General features: G+C 44.1%; 1 protein-coding gene and 1 long non-coding RNA gene across 2 annotated transcripts in view; one reads left to right on the forward strand and one right to left on the reverse strand.

Moving 5' to 3' along the window:
- Window positions 1-4,452, reverse strand: part of ZNF33B (zinc finger protein 33B) — a 47,597-nt gene extending 43,145 nt beyond the window's left edge. Inside the window, 2 exon segments of the mRNA XM_034930349.3 lie at window positions 2,805-2,857; window positions 4,357-4,452. Coding sequence (XP_034786240.2) covers window positions 2,805-2,813 — 9 coding nt within the window. The 5' untranslated portion in view covers window positions 2,814-2,857; window positions 4,357-4,452.
- On the forward strand, window positions 4,135-15,421 carry LOC117974451 (uncharacterized). The gene is made up of 3 exons (XR_008619915.1): window positions 4,135-4,722; window positions 6,865-6,989; window positions 11,119-15,421. It is a non-coding gene; the product is annotated as an uncharacterized LOC117974451 (long non-coding RNA).
- The last annotated feature ends 328 nt before the right edge of the window (window positions 15,422-15,749 follow it).

Here is a 15,749-nt window from a genome sequence, read left to right on the forward strand (position 1 = left end):
GCTAAGCACAGTGGCTCACATCTGTAATCCTAGTACTTTGGGAGGTAAAGGCAGGCAGCTCACTTGAGGTCAGGAGTTCAAGACTAGCCTGGCCAACATGGAGAAACCCTGTCTCTACTAAAAATACAAAAAAATTAGCCAGGCGTGGGGGCGGGTGCCTGTAATCCCAGTTGCTGGAGAGGCTGAGACAGGAGAATCACTTGAACCCAGGAGGTGGAAGTTGCAGTGAGCTAAGATCGCACCACTGCACTGCAGCCTGGGCAACTCTGTCTCAAAAAAAAAAGGTAAGAAATTCCTCCCAAATTTATATATAGGTTCAATTCAACCCCAAAGAAAGTCTCAGCAAGTTATTTTAAGAATACTAACAATATTTGTATGGAAATGCAAGGAACTAGGAAGAGCCAGGATTTGCTGAAGAAAAAATGTGTTAAACCCACTACTAGACACTAAGATGTTTCACCAAGTGAGGTACTGGCACAACCAACCAACAGAACACAGTCCAAAAAAACACACAGACATATATGTACACATAATTGATGACAAATATCACAATGTAAAACAGTGGGGAAAGGATGGTGTTTTCAAAAATAATTCTACACTAACTGTATGAAAAACAGGAATCTGACATCCACCTCATACAAAAGTAGGCACCCATTCCAATGAAAGAGAGGTAAATGTGAATGCCAAAACAATAAATATTTTAAAAGATAACAAAAGAGATTATCTTCATGACCTCAAAGTAGGTAAAGTCATCTAAAATAGCACACACCATCAACAAATAAACTTAATAAACTAATCTAGGGTTGGTAAACTTTTTCTGTAAAAAATCAGACATTAAATATTTAGCCAGGCATGGTGGCTCACGCCTGTAATCCCAGCATTTTGGGAAGCCAAGGCAGGCAGATCACTTGAGGCCAGGAGTTTGAGACCAGCCTGGCCAAGTGAAACCCCATCTCTATTAAAATACAAAATTAGCCAGGTGTGATGGCATGTGCCTGTAATTTCAGCTACTGGGGAGGCTTAGCCAGGAGAATCCCTGGAGCCCTGAAGGCAGAGGCTACAGTGAGCCAAGATCGCACCACTGCACTCTAGCCTGAGTGACAGAGTGAGAAATTCTCCAAAAAAAAAAATCAGACATCATTATATTTGGGGCTTTGCAGGCCAAAAGGTTCCTGTCACAATTAGTCAACTCTGCCACTGAAGCCACAGATTAAATGTAAATGAGTGAATGAGCAGGGAGGTGTCAGGATTGTGAGGGGGACAAGACGGCAGCTGCAGGAGGGCTGGCAATGTTTGTTTTGACGTATGTATTCATTATTTGCGCCATGGATTTGTAATAATTCATTAAGTTCTATATTTAAAGTGTAGGGGTTTTTCTATCTATCTGCTACACATGTAGAAATAAGATTCATTAAAAATTAAAATATGTAATCCCAGCACTTTGGGAGGCCGAGGCAGGCAGATCACGAAGTCAGGAGACTGAGACCAGCCTGGCCAACATGGTGAAACCCTGTCTCTACTAAAAATACAAAAATTAGCTGGGCATGGTGGCGCATGCCTATAATCCCAGCTACTTGGGAGGCTGAGGCAGGAGAATCACTTGAATCAGGGAGTCGGAGGTTGCAGTGAGCCGAGATTGCATCACTGTGCTACAGCCTGGCGACAGAGCAAGACTCTGTATCCAAAAAAAAAAAAAAAAAAAAAAAATTAAAATACACTTTAATTTATTGGCGGGGCACAGTGGCTCACGCCTGTAATCCCAGCACTTTGGGAGGCCGAGGAGGGCAGATCACGATGTCAAGATATCGAGACCATCCTGGCCAACATGGTGAAACCCCGTCTCTACTAAATCTACAAAAATTAGCCAGGTATGGTGGTGCACGCCTGTAGTCCCAGCTACTCGGGAGGCTGAGGCAAGAGAATCGCTTGAACCCAGGAGGCAGAAGTTTCAGTGAGCCAAGATCGTGCCACTGTACTCCAGCCAGGCAACAGAGCGAGACTCTGTCTCAAAAAAATAAAAAAAAAAAAATTTAAAATTAAAATACATTTTAACTTACTGATCAAACAGTACATCCAAAAGAAAATTGGAACCTGTGTAAAATAAAAATTAAAAAAGCAGTTTGACTCAATAGGCTGCACTCATTTCAGGGCTAACACTGGAAGGTTATTCACTATGGGTCCCTATGTTATAACCAAAAAAGGTATCTGCCAGGAAGTCTTTGTGTCTTCAGAGGAGTCAGTTTGTCTGTATCCATATCCAGTGTCTTCCTTTCTGCCATGGTTGTTGGAAACATAAGAAACACATGAAGCTCAACTTATTGACTCTAACTTGGCCCTGCTATTGATCTGTTACTTTATATTTTCTGGGAAGTTCAATTTTTATCTATTACTAATTTCTCATCTTAACATATTGACTCTTGGCCAGGCACGGTGGCTCACGCTTGTAATCCCAGCACTTTGGGAGGCCGAGGCGGGCGGATTGCCTGAGCTCAGGAGTTTGCGACCAGCCAGGGCAACACGGTGAACACATCTCTATTAAAATGCAAAAAATTAGCCAGGCGTGGCGGCCTGTGCCTGTAGTCCCAGCTAATCGGGAGGCTGAGGCAGGTGAATTGCTTGAACCCAGGAGGCAGAGGTTGCAAGGTTGCAGTGAACGGAGATGGGGACACTGCGCTCCAGCCCGGGCGACAGAGCGAGACTCCATGTCACAAACAAAACAAAACAAAACAAAAAAACCATACTGACTCTTACAAATCTCACAAAGTCCACCGCAAAATAAAGTAGGGAATTAATAAACAACTTACCTTGTTCATTTTGTTCTGTTCTTGGAAAGACGGAGACAACTCTGAAGATACAGCTGAGTTAGAAAAAGAGGAATGGGGTCATGAAAGATTTGGCCTGCCTGGCAACTCCGGGATTCTTCTGCCCTAAGAAGCCATACACACCCACTAGGTAAAATGCTCCCTCTGGGAGAATATCAGTGTCCTCTGACACTTCGGAATAGGGGGTAGAAATGGTGAAAGAACACCCTAATACAACTCCAACATAACCATGTAGCTCTTGGGCACAAGATTTTTCATCAGGTGAAAGTAAATATTTGCTTCCTAAGGATTTCAATCTCCCTCGGTCTTCACAAAAAATGTATAATGACAATATTGGCCAAACAAGTTAACAATACATTTAATGAAAAAACATTAACACTAAAACCATTGTAAAGAATAGGACTAGGCTATCGATTTTCCCAGTAATGTTATTTAACCTCTGATGAGTTAGTCCACAGAAAACCATAAGCGTCAGTGCTTCAAAGAAAAAATCCGTTTTAATTTCTTCATCTAACCTTGTTGCTATTTCTCAAAAGGATGTTTTAAACTTGCTTTGATGTGTGTAGAAAAGTAGTACTGGCTTAGGGGTCAGGAGAAGTGACTTTTAGTTCTCCCTACTAACAAACTTTGATCCTGAACAAGTCAGTAACCTTGACAAACAAAAAACAAAAAAATTATTTTTTCTTCTAACAAATGAGGCAAAATTAGGTAATTCTGTTTTTTTGTTTGTTTGTTTGTTTTTGAGACGGAGTTTCGTTCTTGTTGCCCAGTCTGGAGTGCAATGGTGCAATCTCGGCTACCTGCAACCTCCGCCTCCCGGGTTCAAGCATTTCTCTGCCTCAGTAGCTGGGATTACAGTCATACGCCACCACGCATGGCTACTTTTAGTATTTTTAGTAGAGACGGGGATTTGCCATGTTGGTCAGGCTGGTCTCGAATTCCTGACCTCAGGTGATCCACCCTCCTCGGCCTCCCAAAGTGCAGGATTACAGGAGAGAGCCACCGCGCTAGGCCAAAATTATGTAATTCTTGAAGATCCTTCCTGAGTGCAAGATCAAGTTACGACAGAGGAACAGCAAATAACAAGATGGGGTGATGGACATGACTGCACGGCAGTTCGAAACCTAAAGAGGATGAACGCAGAACGGGAAACAAGAGTCCGTAGGTCGGGCGGGCGACTGCACCCGCCCTTCCCTACCCAGGTAGGGCCACGCCCTAGCACATGGGCAACACGCTCAACCAGAGAACTGCCCCTCCCGCAAGGCTCAGCGCTGGGACCGCGCAAGCGCACATGCCCTCCTCCGCGGCCCCTACAAACAGGGCAACGCACACGGCGTAACCCGCTCCCTACAGAGGCTGCGCCTTTGAGGAACTGGCGTAGCGTCCTGGCAGACATGCTGCAGCCCCGCCGTCCCCGGCTTCTCCGTGAGGTCCCCAGGACTCCTCGCCACCACCTGGCACTGGCCCCCGGCTGCCTGCTCCTGGAGTCGCGCGGGGCCCCCTCTCCGTCCCTGCCCAACCCGCGGAGGCTTACCTCACTCTCTCTTCGGGTTGCATTCGCCATGAGAGCCCGTAGACCCCTGAAATCCCGGTACCGCCTCCCACGCAAAACGTGAGACAAACAAAAGGAAAGGCGGAAACGCAGAAACGCAGAGGTAGCCAGTGGATGAGGCATGCGCAGAGCCCACGCTCAAAGCCTGGCGCTGTCGGCGCCCAACCTGGAAACTACCTTTCCCGTGAGGACGCGAGAGCAGCCTTTCGGGATTGGCAGAGAGGTGCCCCGCTAGGCAGTGGACAGATGCGGTCTGAGTTGGTGTGGGAACTGCCTGCAGCCCTGGCTCTCCCGGGGCGACCCAAAGGGATGCACTGCAGGGGAGGTCTGTGTGCAGCAAGCGTGCAGGTTAGACACAGACGCCTCAAGGAAAGGACAGCTGCGTGTCAGTTTCACTTTAAATGTTAGGAAGTAGATCTCATTGATACAGTTTAAAAGACTTTGACACTATCAGCGATTCTTTGAGAGCAGGGATGGGGGGGATGGGGGAGGTGCCACAGGAAAGCTACTTCATCAAAATCGTTAACGCAATAAACGGAAATTGAAAAGTCAGAAAATAGACATCAGCCCTGGCTCTCCCGGGGCGACCCAAAGGGATGCACTGCAGGGGAGGTCTGTGTGCAGCAAGTGTGCAGGTTAGACACAGATGCCTCAAGGAAAGGACAGCTGCGTGTCAGTTTCACTTTAAATGTTAGGAAGTAGATCTCATTGATACACTTTAAAAGACTTTGACACTATCAGCGATTCTTTGAGAGCGGGGATGGGGGAGGTGCCACAGGAAAGCTACTTCATCAAAATCGTTAACGCAATAAACGGAAATTGAAAAGTCAGAAAATAGACATAATCCGAAAGAAGAAAATAAATGTCACATGATTTCCCCTGTGACATTAAAATTGCTTGACTAAATGGAAATACATTTAGTCTATCTGTACCTTTCTTAGGAAGACAAAATTCCTAAAAGAATATCAACAAATTTTTTTATGTATTTTTTCTCTTTGATCTTTAGTGTATTGTGTACTTTACAAAAGCATTCTCAACTTTATCCAGAGTAAAAAACTAAATGAACAGCCATTATACGTTTTAAAAAGCTTGAAAAAATGCCTGAGAAATATCTATATCTATCTATATACATAATATTGCTCTATTCAAAGTAGTTTGGCACCTGCTCCATGGAAATAAGACACCATGATTGAGAGTATTATTTAATGTGTAGTAAATACAGCATTTCAAAACAGTGAGGGAAAGAATGGAGTATTCCAAAGAGCATGTCATTCCTAACAATTTGGAATATAGAGATATATATAGATCACACGTGATAAAATTCACATGTATACAGTATTGAAACATTTAAACGAGTATAAATTTTTGAAAATTGACATGTGGGCCAGGCACAGTGGCCCACACCTGTAATCCCAGCACTTTGGGAGGTGGAGGCAGGAGGACCACTTGATCCTTAGAGTCCAAGACCAGCCTGGGACCCCTGTCTCTACAAAAAATTAAAAATAACAATTAGCCGGGCATGTAGGCAGGCGCCTGTGATCCCAGCTACTCAGGAGGCTGAGGTTGGACGATCACTTGAGCCCCAGGTTGCAGTAAGCCTTCATGGCACCACTGCACTCCAGCCTGGGTGACAAAGTGAGACCTTGTCTCAAAAAAAAAAACAAAAAGGGATGTGATACCAAAGACAGAAACTATAAATTTAATATCTAGAGAAAAATAAGCAGCTCCATTCCAGCAAAACTTTTTAAGTCCATTATGAGAATTGAAAGAAATGCAAATATGGCCGGGCATGGCAGCTCACGCCTGTAATCCCAGCATTTTGGGAGGCTGAGGCGGGCAGATCATGAGGTCAAGAGATTGAGAACATCCTGCCCAAAATGGTGAAACCCCTTCTGTACTAAAAATACAAAAAGTAGCTGGACGTGGTGGTGCGCACCTGTAGTCCCAGCTAGTCAGGAGGCTGAGGCAGGAGAATCGCTTGAACCCGGGAGGTGGAGGTTGCAGTGAGCCAAGATCGCACTACTACACTCCAGCCTGGTGACAGAGTGAGACTGCATCTCAAAAAAGAAAAAAAAAAAAAAAAGAAATGCAAATATTTGAGTAAAAATGTGAAATATTTATTGAAATTTACATTTTTAAATTTATGCTTTATATACTGAAAAGTTCACTTTATTTGTTGCATAATTTTATGAGTTTTGACAAATGCATAGATTTGTGTAACCACCACCACAAGCAAGATACAAAATTATTTCACCTGTCAATAAAATTCCTCCATGCTACCTTTTGAAAGTCAGATTCTCTAACCACTCTTAGCCTCTTGCAGCCACTATCTAGTCTTTGGGCCTCTATGTTTGCCTTTTTTAGAATATTATATAAATGGAATCATACAATATGCAGTCTTTGAATCTGGTATCTTTTACTTAACACAATGCAATTGAGATCCTTCCGTGTTGTTTTGTGTACCAATACTTCTGTTTTTCTTGCTGTTAGAAACAAGTGCCTGGTGCCGCAGAGAAAACCAGCACAAAGGCAGAAAATTCCTCAGCAAGAGAAATTTAATTCTGCAGAAGGGTGCAGGTTATGCCAGTCATGATCACAAGAGAACACCGAGAAGGGTAGGGCAAGGGTTTTTATCCCTGATGCAGTTCCTAGCACTTCTGTGTCCCTTCCCCATTGGCTGGGATTAGACCTCACAATCAAAGCTAACTCGATTGGCTAAGGTTTAAAGTTGACAGGGTCTATTAGGCAGGAAGGAAGGGGGACTGTCCATTACTAAGCAGGAAGGCATATCCGGACTTGTCTGGGCATGGCAAAGGCGGGAAGGTTGCTTACAGAACAGGTAGCTAGGAGACAAGGAAGTACAAGGAAGTTGGTCTTAAGCAACAAACAACAGGGAACTAAAGCTTTTTGAAGAGTAATTTGTCAACTCTGACACTGCTGACTCCTATTTCTTGGTATGGATTTACCAGCTTCCTTGTCCATTCCCCAGTCCAGGGATATGCAAGTTGTTTCCAATTGGGGGAAATTGTAAATAAATAAAATATTTTTAAGTTTAAGATTTGAAAAGATTGTAAAAAACACTAATATACACCTATGGTATGGGCTTGGGGAAATGTTTATTCCCAGTGTGTTAATCAGGATTCTCCAGAGAAACAGAACCAATAGGAGGGAGTAAGAGAGAAAGAGACATTGATGATGAGAAATTGGTTCACATATCTATGGAGGCTAAGAAGTCCAACAATCTGTCATTTGCAAGCTGGAAATCCAAGAATGCTGGTGGTGTAATTCTGGTATGAGTCCAAAGGCTTGAGAACCACGGAAGCCAATGGTGTAAATCCCAGTGCAAGGACAGGAAAGGATGAGATGAAATGTCCCAACTCAACAATGAGGCAGAAAATATGGGTGAATTCCTCCTCTCTGCCTTGTGTTCTATCCAGGCCCTTAGGGGATTGAATGATGTCCATACACATACGGAGGGCAATCTGCTTTACTGAGTCTACTGATTCAAATGCTAAACTCATCTGTAAACACCCTCATAGATGCACCCATAAGTAATGTTTAATCCAGATACCCTGTGACCAAGTCAAGTTTACACATAAAATTAACCATTAACCATCACAGCTATTCTTTTTTTTTTTTTTTTTGAGACAGAGACAGAGTTTTGCTCTTGTTGCCCAGGCTGCAGTGCAATGGCATGATCTTCGCTCACTGAAACCTCTGCCTCCCGGGTTCAAGTGAGTCTCTCGAGTAGCTGGGATTACAGGCATGTGCTACCATGCCTGGCTAATTTTTTGCATTTTTCCTAAAGACGGGGTTTCTCCATGTTGTTCAGGCTGGTCTCGAACTCCCGACCTCAGGTGATCCACCAGTCTCGGCCTCCCAAAGTGCTGAGATTACAGGCCTGAGCCACCACACCTGGCCACAGCTATTCATTTTTATGGTGAATTTGATTAACTCTGGAGGCTCATTTTTTCCTCTCATTTCTTCTTCGGTTTTTGTACCTTTTACATTTAGTTGACACCTAATAATTGTGCATATTTAGGGGATATAGACTGATATTTTGACATGTGTATAAAATGTATAATGATCAAATCAGGTTAATTAGCATATCCCTCACCTCAGACATTTGTGTGTGTGTGTGTGTTGTAAGCATTCAAAATCCTCTCTTCTAGCTTTTTGAAAATACACAATAAATTACAGTCAATTATATTTATCCTACAGGGCTGTGGAACACCAGAGCTCATTTCTTCTATGTAGCTGTAATTTTGTATTCATATACCAACCTTTCCCCATCCTGCCCTCCCCACTACCCCCTCACCCTCTAATGCCCATAATTCTACTCACTACTTCTATGAGCCCCAATTTTTTTAGCTCCCAAATATAAGTGAAAATGTGCAGTAATTATCTTTCTGTGTCTGACTTATTTCACTTAATGACATCCAGGCCTATCCATGTTGTGGCAAATGACAGGATTTCATTTTTATAGCAGAGTAATATTCCACTGTGTTTATATACCAGATTTTCTTTTTCCATTGATGTGTTGGTGGATGTTTAGGTTGATATTATATTTTGGCTATTGTGAATAGTGTTGCTATAAACACAGGAGTGCAGGTATCCCTTTGATATATGGATTTCCCTTCCTTTGGATATGTGCCCAGCAGTGTGATTGTTGGATTGTATGGTAGTTCCGTTTTATTTTTTAAGAAACCTCCACACTGTTTTATATAGTGGTTGTACCAATTTACATTCCCACCAACAGTGTCTAAGAGTTCCCTTTTCTATGCATCCTTACCAGCACTTATTTATTTATTTTTCTTATAATAGACATTCTAACTAGGGTGAGATGATGCCTCATTGTGATTTTGATTGGCATTTCCCTGATGATTAGTGATGCTGGACATTTTTCATACATTTGTTAGCCATTTGTATGTCTTCTTTTAAGAAATAATTATTCAGATCCTTTCCCTGCATTTTAATCAGATTACTTTTGTTTTTGTTTTTGCCGTCGAATTGTTTGAGTTATTTGTATATTCAGGATATTTGTCCCTTTTGGATAGTTTGCAAGTATTCCCTACCATTCTACAAGTTGTCTCTTCACTTCCATAATTGTTTCCTTTGCTGTGCAGCTTTTTAGTTTAATACAGTCCCACTTCTTTTTGTTGTTGTTGTCTGTGCTTTTATTTATTTGTTTATTTATTTTGAGACAGGGTCTCACCCTGTTGCACAGGCTGGAGTGCAGTGGTGTGATTATAGCTCACTGTAGCCTCTACCTCCTGGGCTCAAGTGATCCTCCTGCCTCAGCCTCCGGAGCAGCTGGGATTACAGATGCCCACCAGCATGCCTGGCTAAATTCTGTATTTGTAGTAGAGATGGGGATTCACCATGTTGCCCAGGCTGGTCTTGAACTCCTGTGCTCAAGAATCTGCCCACCTCACCCTCCCAAAGTGCTAGGATTACAGGCGTACACCACTATGCCTGGCCTGTCTGTGCTTTTTTTTTTTTTTTTTTTTTTTTGAGATAGAGTCTCACTGTGTTGCCAGGCTGGAGTGCATTGGCTTGAACTTGGCTCACTGCAATCTCTGCCTCCTGGGTTCAAGCAATTCTCCTGCCTCAGCCTCCCAAGTAGCTGGGATTACAAGTGTGCACCACCACACCCAGCTAATTTGTGTGTGTGTGTGTGTATTTTTAGTAGAGATGGGGTTTCACCATGTTGGCCTCAATCTCCTGACCTCGTGATCCACCCACCTTTGTATCCCAAAGTACTAGGAGTGCATCACCATGCCTGGCCCTGTCTGTGCTTTCTAAGTCTTAGTCATAAAACTTTTGCCTAGGCCAATGCCCTGAAGAGTTTGCTCTAGGTTTTCTTCTAGTATGTTTACAGTTTTGGTCTTATGTTTAAGTCTTTAATCCATTTTGAGTTGATTTTTGTATACGGTGACAGGTAGGGATCAAGTTTTGTCCTTCTGCATATGGATATCCAGTTTTCCCAGCACAATTTATTGAACAGGTGGCCCTTTACACAATGTACGTTCTTGGCATTTTAATTAAACGTTAAAGGACTTATAATATTATAATTCCACTTATATGACTTTGTAATAATAAAATAAATTATTGTTGATATATGTGCAAGTATATTTACATCAATCAGAGTTCAAATGGTAACAGAGAGATCACTCAAGTATTACAACTGAGAGAATTTGATGAAGATTATTTAAAGCAGGTGTTTTAATGGTAAAAATGAACACTGAGCTAACACAGGATGACAACATCAGGTAGCAGCTACCTGTCTAGGGCTGGGAAACAATGGAAAAGATTAAGGTTCTCGGAACCTAGAAACTCACAAGAGTGGCCCCAGAGAGCTAGAATTAGACAAGACAGCGGAGGCAGGGGCAGTGCCAGGATCATGCTGGTACCTCAGGTATTCAGAGAAGAGCTTTGCAGAACTGGAATTCAGATGCTGTCCAGTTGCTAACTGAACTTTCAGGAAGGCATGTTGAAGCACATTGTGTTCAGCTCTGAAAGTCGTTACTGTCCAGCTGGTGCTGGTAGCCAGAGTGGGATCAATGTGGAGAGTTCTGGGAGAGCTAAAAGAAGCTGGAGGGTGATCAACATGTTCTGGAATTAGATAGTGGTGATGGTTGTGTAACTTTGTGACTATAATTATTGAATTACACACTTTTAAAGGAGTAAATTTTGTATGTAAATTGTATGCCAATGTTACAAATACTTTTTTTTTTTTTTTAGACGGAGTCTAGCTCTGTCACCAGGCTGGAGTGCAGTGGCATGATCTCGACTCACTGCAACCTCCACTGAAGAAGGAATTCATGAATTTTACAAGTATAATCAAAGACCACCAAGAAATTTTTACTTTTTCCTTCAAAAGCTAAGTGTAGTGTAGCACCCCCTGCCCATAGTCTAAGTTACAGAAGAATACTAACTGCCTGTTTTTCTTTCTGTGTTCAGTGAGCCTTATCTGTACTCACCAGTTTCACATTCCTTGAGGCTCAGCGAGTTCCTGCTGCACCTCCCTAGCACAGCTGCAAAGTTACAAGGTTGATATGCATGTTACAGAAACATAGTTTCCCAAGGATGTGGAACATGTAGTATAGATAAATGTAAAAGACTGATCAACTGCCTTTGTTCTCGCTTCTGTAAGTAGACTTCATGAATCACATAGCTCCCGGCCACTGACTGCTTAAAAGGTGGCTGCATTCTTTATCCAGGGCTCAGACTTTCGTGGACGCTAGTCCTACTGAGCCAGGTGATCCCCTTAATAAAGGCTTTCCTGAACTCTCTTCAGTCTCTCCCGTCTCTGATTGTCCCGTAACATTTCTGGGGGCCTGTCTGGGATTGGAGATGGCAGGTTTCTGTCTCCTTTGCCTGTGGGCTAAAGCCACAGGACGCGGGAGATTTGGGAACTTTGGTGCCACTGGGGAAGACTTAGCCCAGAAGGAGAACGGCTCCCATGTATTGGAGCCTCGCCCTGACAGCGCAAACGGAACCGACTCAGGAGTTGCAGGACAGTCACAGGAGCAGTGCGCTGGCAGACTACTGAACCGCCATAAGGTTGGGCCCTGGAAAAACCCATCCCATAAGGACAGAAGGGGAGCTTGATCACCTTCCCCGGAACGATCACTTATCCAACCCAGAGTGGCTGGGGGCAGCAGGAGTGGCCTGCCAATTTGGATGAATCTCGTGTCCCCACACAAGTGAAAGTGGTTCACTGGATCTGGAGACAGAAACTGGGAGTGTTTTGGTGTGTGTGAACCTACTCGGGACATAAAGAAGGCTTCTTTCATCTGATCAGTCCTGGGGTAGGAGTGGTTTGTGTATGTGTGTGAATGTGGAAGCCTAACTAAGCTCACTCGGGACATGAGAGAGGCTTGTTTCATCCGATGAGGAGTCCTGGGGCAGGGGAGGTGTGTGAAAGTGTGTGAAAGAGGTGGTCTCGGAGAAGCCAACACGGGGAGTGATGTGGGGAGTTGCAGATCTTAGTGCAGACTGTGTCCCTCAAGGTGAGTGTGGGACAAGCCAGACCTAGGTCACTGCATAAGACCGACAAGATTCACTTCATGGTAGCTTCACAGCAATAGTTGGCTGTGACCTGGCCAAGCAGCATCCAAACCTCCTGTAATAGGACCCTGTCTGGTGCATCCAAGAGTGAAAGTGAGAGTGAAAGTGTGCCATGAGGGAGGCAATAGGAGGAAAAGTATTGAAGCCAACTCCATTAGAACATATGTTGAAGAACTTTAAGAAAGGCTCTGATGGTGATTATGGAATGAAGTTAACACCGCAGAGGCTAAGAACACTTTGTGAAATTGACTGCCTCTCCTTCAATGTAGGGAGGTCGGCCAAGGGAACCATAGATAGGGAAATAATTGGCCGAGTATTTAGGGTGGTCACTGGGGTTGGAGAACAGCCTGGACAACCTGATCAGTTTCCATACATAGACTCCTAGCTGAGCGTGATTCAAACCCATCTGAAATGGCTACAGGCCTGTTTTGAAAATTATTGTAAGACTCTAGTGGCTCGTACAAAACAAGGAACCATAGAAAAGACCCACAAAGTGTAGGCCCAGGAGAAAGAACAGCAAGGAAAACAGGAAAAACCTGTCCTACAGGCCCCACTAGAAGAGCTAGAGACTCCACCCCCTTATGTTCCAATTTATCCGCCTCTGGCAAGGCTTAGGCAGGAAGTCACTCCAGCAGCTGCCTGTGGAGGGTCAGACTCAGAGGAGAGTACCCTTCAAACTTCACCACATAGGGAAGAGCCAAGGTCACTGCCCGATAATTCAAAGGAGGAACTCCAGGATGACGTTGGCCATCTCCGGTCAGGACACGCCCGAGCCTTGCAGATGCCATTCAGAGAACCTAGGGGACAGATCTATTTAGATGCACAAAATGAGGTTCAAGGAGGAGAACGGCTTTATGTTTATCAGCCCTTCTCTACTACAGATATTTTCAACTGGAAACAGCATACTCCCTCCTATACAGAAAAACCCCAGGCTCTTATCGACCTGATGCAGTCCATCTTCTTAACTCACAACCCAACCTGGGCTGACTGCAAGCAGTTCCTTCTGTCACTGTTCAATACAGAAAAACACTGCAGAGTAATACAAGTGGCTTATCAGTGACTAGAAAGCAATGCTCCAGTAGGCACAGGAGATGTCAGAAAGTATGCTCAGCAGGCTTTGCCAATAGAAACTGACCCAGGCTGGGACCCAAATCAGGCCTAAGGGCTGCTGAACTTGCTGAGATACCAAGGGGCTCTGATACAAGGAATAAAAGCTGGAGGGAAAAAGGCAACAAACACTGGAAAGGTTTCAGAGGTCATCAGAAACCAGATGAAAGTGCCAGTGAGTTCTATGAGAAGCTTTGTGAGGCTTACCGGCTCTACACACCTTTTGACCCAGAAGTGGCAGGGAATCAGTGCATGGTTAATGCGGCATTTGTGAGTCAGGCACAAAATGACATTAAGTGAAAGTTGCAGAAGCTGGAGGGGTTTGAAGTTATGAACATTTCCCAGCTTATCCAAGTGGCAACTAAAGTGTTTGTAAATCAAGATGAAGAAGCAAAGTGGGAGGCCAAGCATAGAGTGAAGGAAAAGGCAGAGTTCTTGGCTGCAGCCCTGATTGAAAGAGAGGCTGGATTTGCAAGAGGACATGGACATGGTCGTGGATGCAGTCATGGTAAAGGACAAGCTAGGGCTAGGCCGGGTCAGGAGACCAGGACAGGTCAGGAAGGTTGGCCTAGACTAGAGAGAAATCAATGTGCGAGATGCAAGCAAAGAGGGTATTGGAAAGATGAATGTCCAGAGAAAGAAAAGAATAAAGGCTACAAGCAGGGACAGAATGGCTGGACAAGGCCTCCTTCTGCTGCTGGGCAGGGCATAGTAGGATGCGATGTGGATCTAATTGGGCTGGCAGGAGCCAGTGACTACCTTGAAGACTGAGACAGACTGGGCTTCATCTCATTAGGCCCTGAGGAGCCCATGGTCTCAATGGTAGTAGGGGGCCGAAAAATAGACCTTATGGTAGACACAGGTGCTGAACACTCAGCTGTGACTCAAACAATTAGGGTGTTATCAAAACTCTATGCTAATATTATTGGGGCCACAGGTATCACAGAAAAAACACCTTTTTTCACATCAAAGAGAGGTATAATTGGAAACCAAGAAGTCCAACACAAGTTCTTATACTTGCCAAACTGCCCAGTGCCGTTGTTGGGAGAGACTTGTTGCAGAAGCTGCAGGCTCAAATCTCCTTCACACTGAATGCGGATATGACCTTGAGCCTAGGGCAAAAGAAGGCTATGGTACTAACTCTTACAGTACCCAAGGCAGAGGAGTGGAGACTTTATGAAAGTAGTTGTCAGGAGTGTGGAAAGGAGTACAGCTGAGAAAGAAAAACTGTTCACAGACTTACTCCTTAAGTTACCAGGAGTCTGGGTGGAGGACAATCCCCCAGGGTTAGCAGTAAATCAAGCACCTGTCATAGTAGAGCTACTACGAGGAATCTACCCAGTGTGGATCCATCAGTATCCCATTCCCATAGAGGCTCACCAAGGGATTGCAAAACACTTAAAATGACTCCCTGAATTTGGAATAATAGAGAGATGTGTCTCCTCATGGAATACTCCCCTACTGCTGGTGTTAAAACCTTCTGGCAACTACCAGCCTGTACAAGATTTAAGGACAGTCAACAAGGTAGCCAGTACACTGCATGCTATTGTGCCTAACCTGTACACTATGCTTGGACAAATACCTGCTAGTGCTGCTTGGTTCATATGCTTGGACATTAAAGACGTGTTCTTCTGCATCTGATTAGCCCCTATAAGCCAAGACATTTTTGCCTTTGAGTGGGGCCCATCTCAGTATACCTGGACTAGACTTCCCCAAAGATTTAAAAACTCCTCAACTATCTTTGGAGAAGCACTAGCCTCAGACTTAAAGGCTTTCACACCACCAAGTGATCACTTGTCTTACTGCAATATATAGATGATCTGCTGTTAGCCAAACCCACAAGAAAATAATGTATCCAAGGAACAGAGAGTCTCCTTCAAGTGCTGTGGGAAGCTGGCTATAAAGTGTCTAAGAAAAAGGCACAGATCTGTGGCTGAGGAGTTCAGTATCTTGGATTTTACTTCTTCCAAGGACGGTGTGAGCTTGGACAGGAGCGAAAAGAGATTGTCTGTAGCATTCCTCAGCCAGACAGAAGGCAGCAAGTGCAGGAATTCCTAGGGGCAGCTGGTTTTTGCCAATTATGGATTCCTGACTACTGGCTCCTAGCAAAGCCTTTATATGAGGCAACCAAAGGAGGGGAAAAGGAGCCCCTCCTTTGGGGAAAAGAACAGGACATGGCTTTCAAGGAAATCAAG

This window comes from Pan paniscus, chromosome 8, assembly GCF_029289425.2.
Source record: "Pan paniscus chromosome 8, NHGRI_mPanPan1-v2.0_pri, whole genome shotgun sequence".
Taxonomy (NCBI): domain Eukaryota; kingdom Metazoa; phylum Chordata; class Mammalia; order Primates; family Hominidae; genus Pan; species Pan paniscus.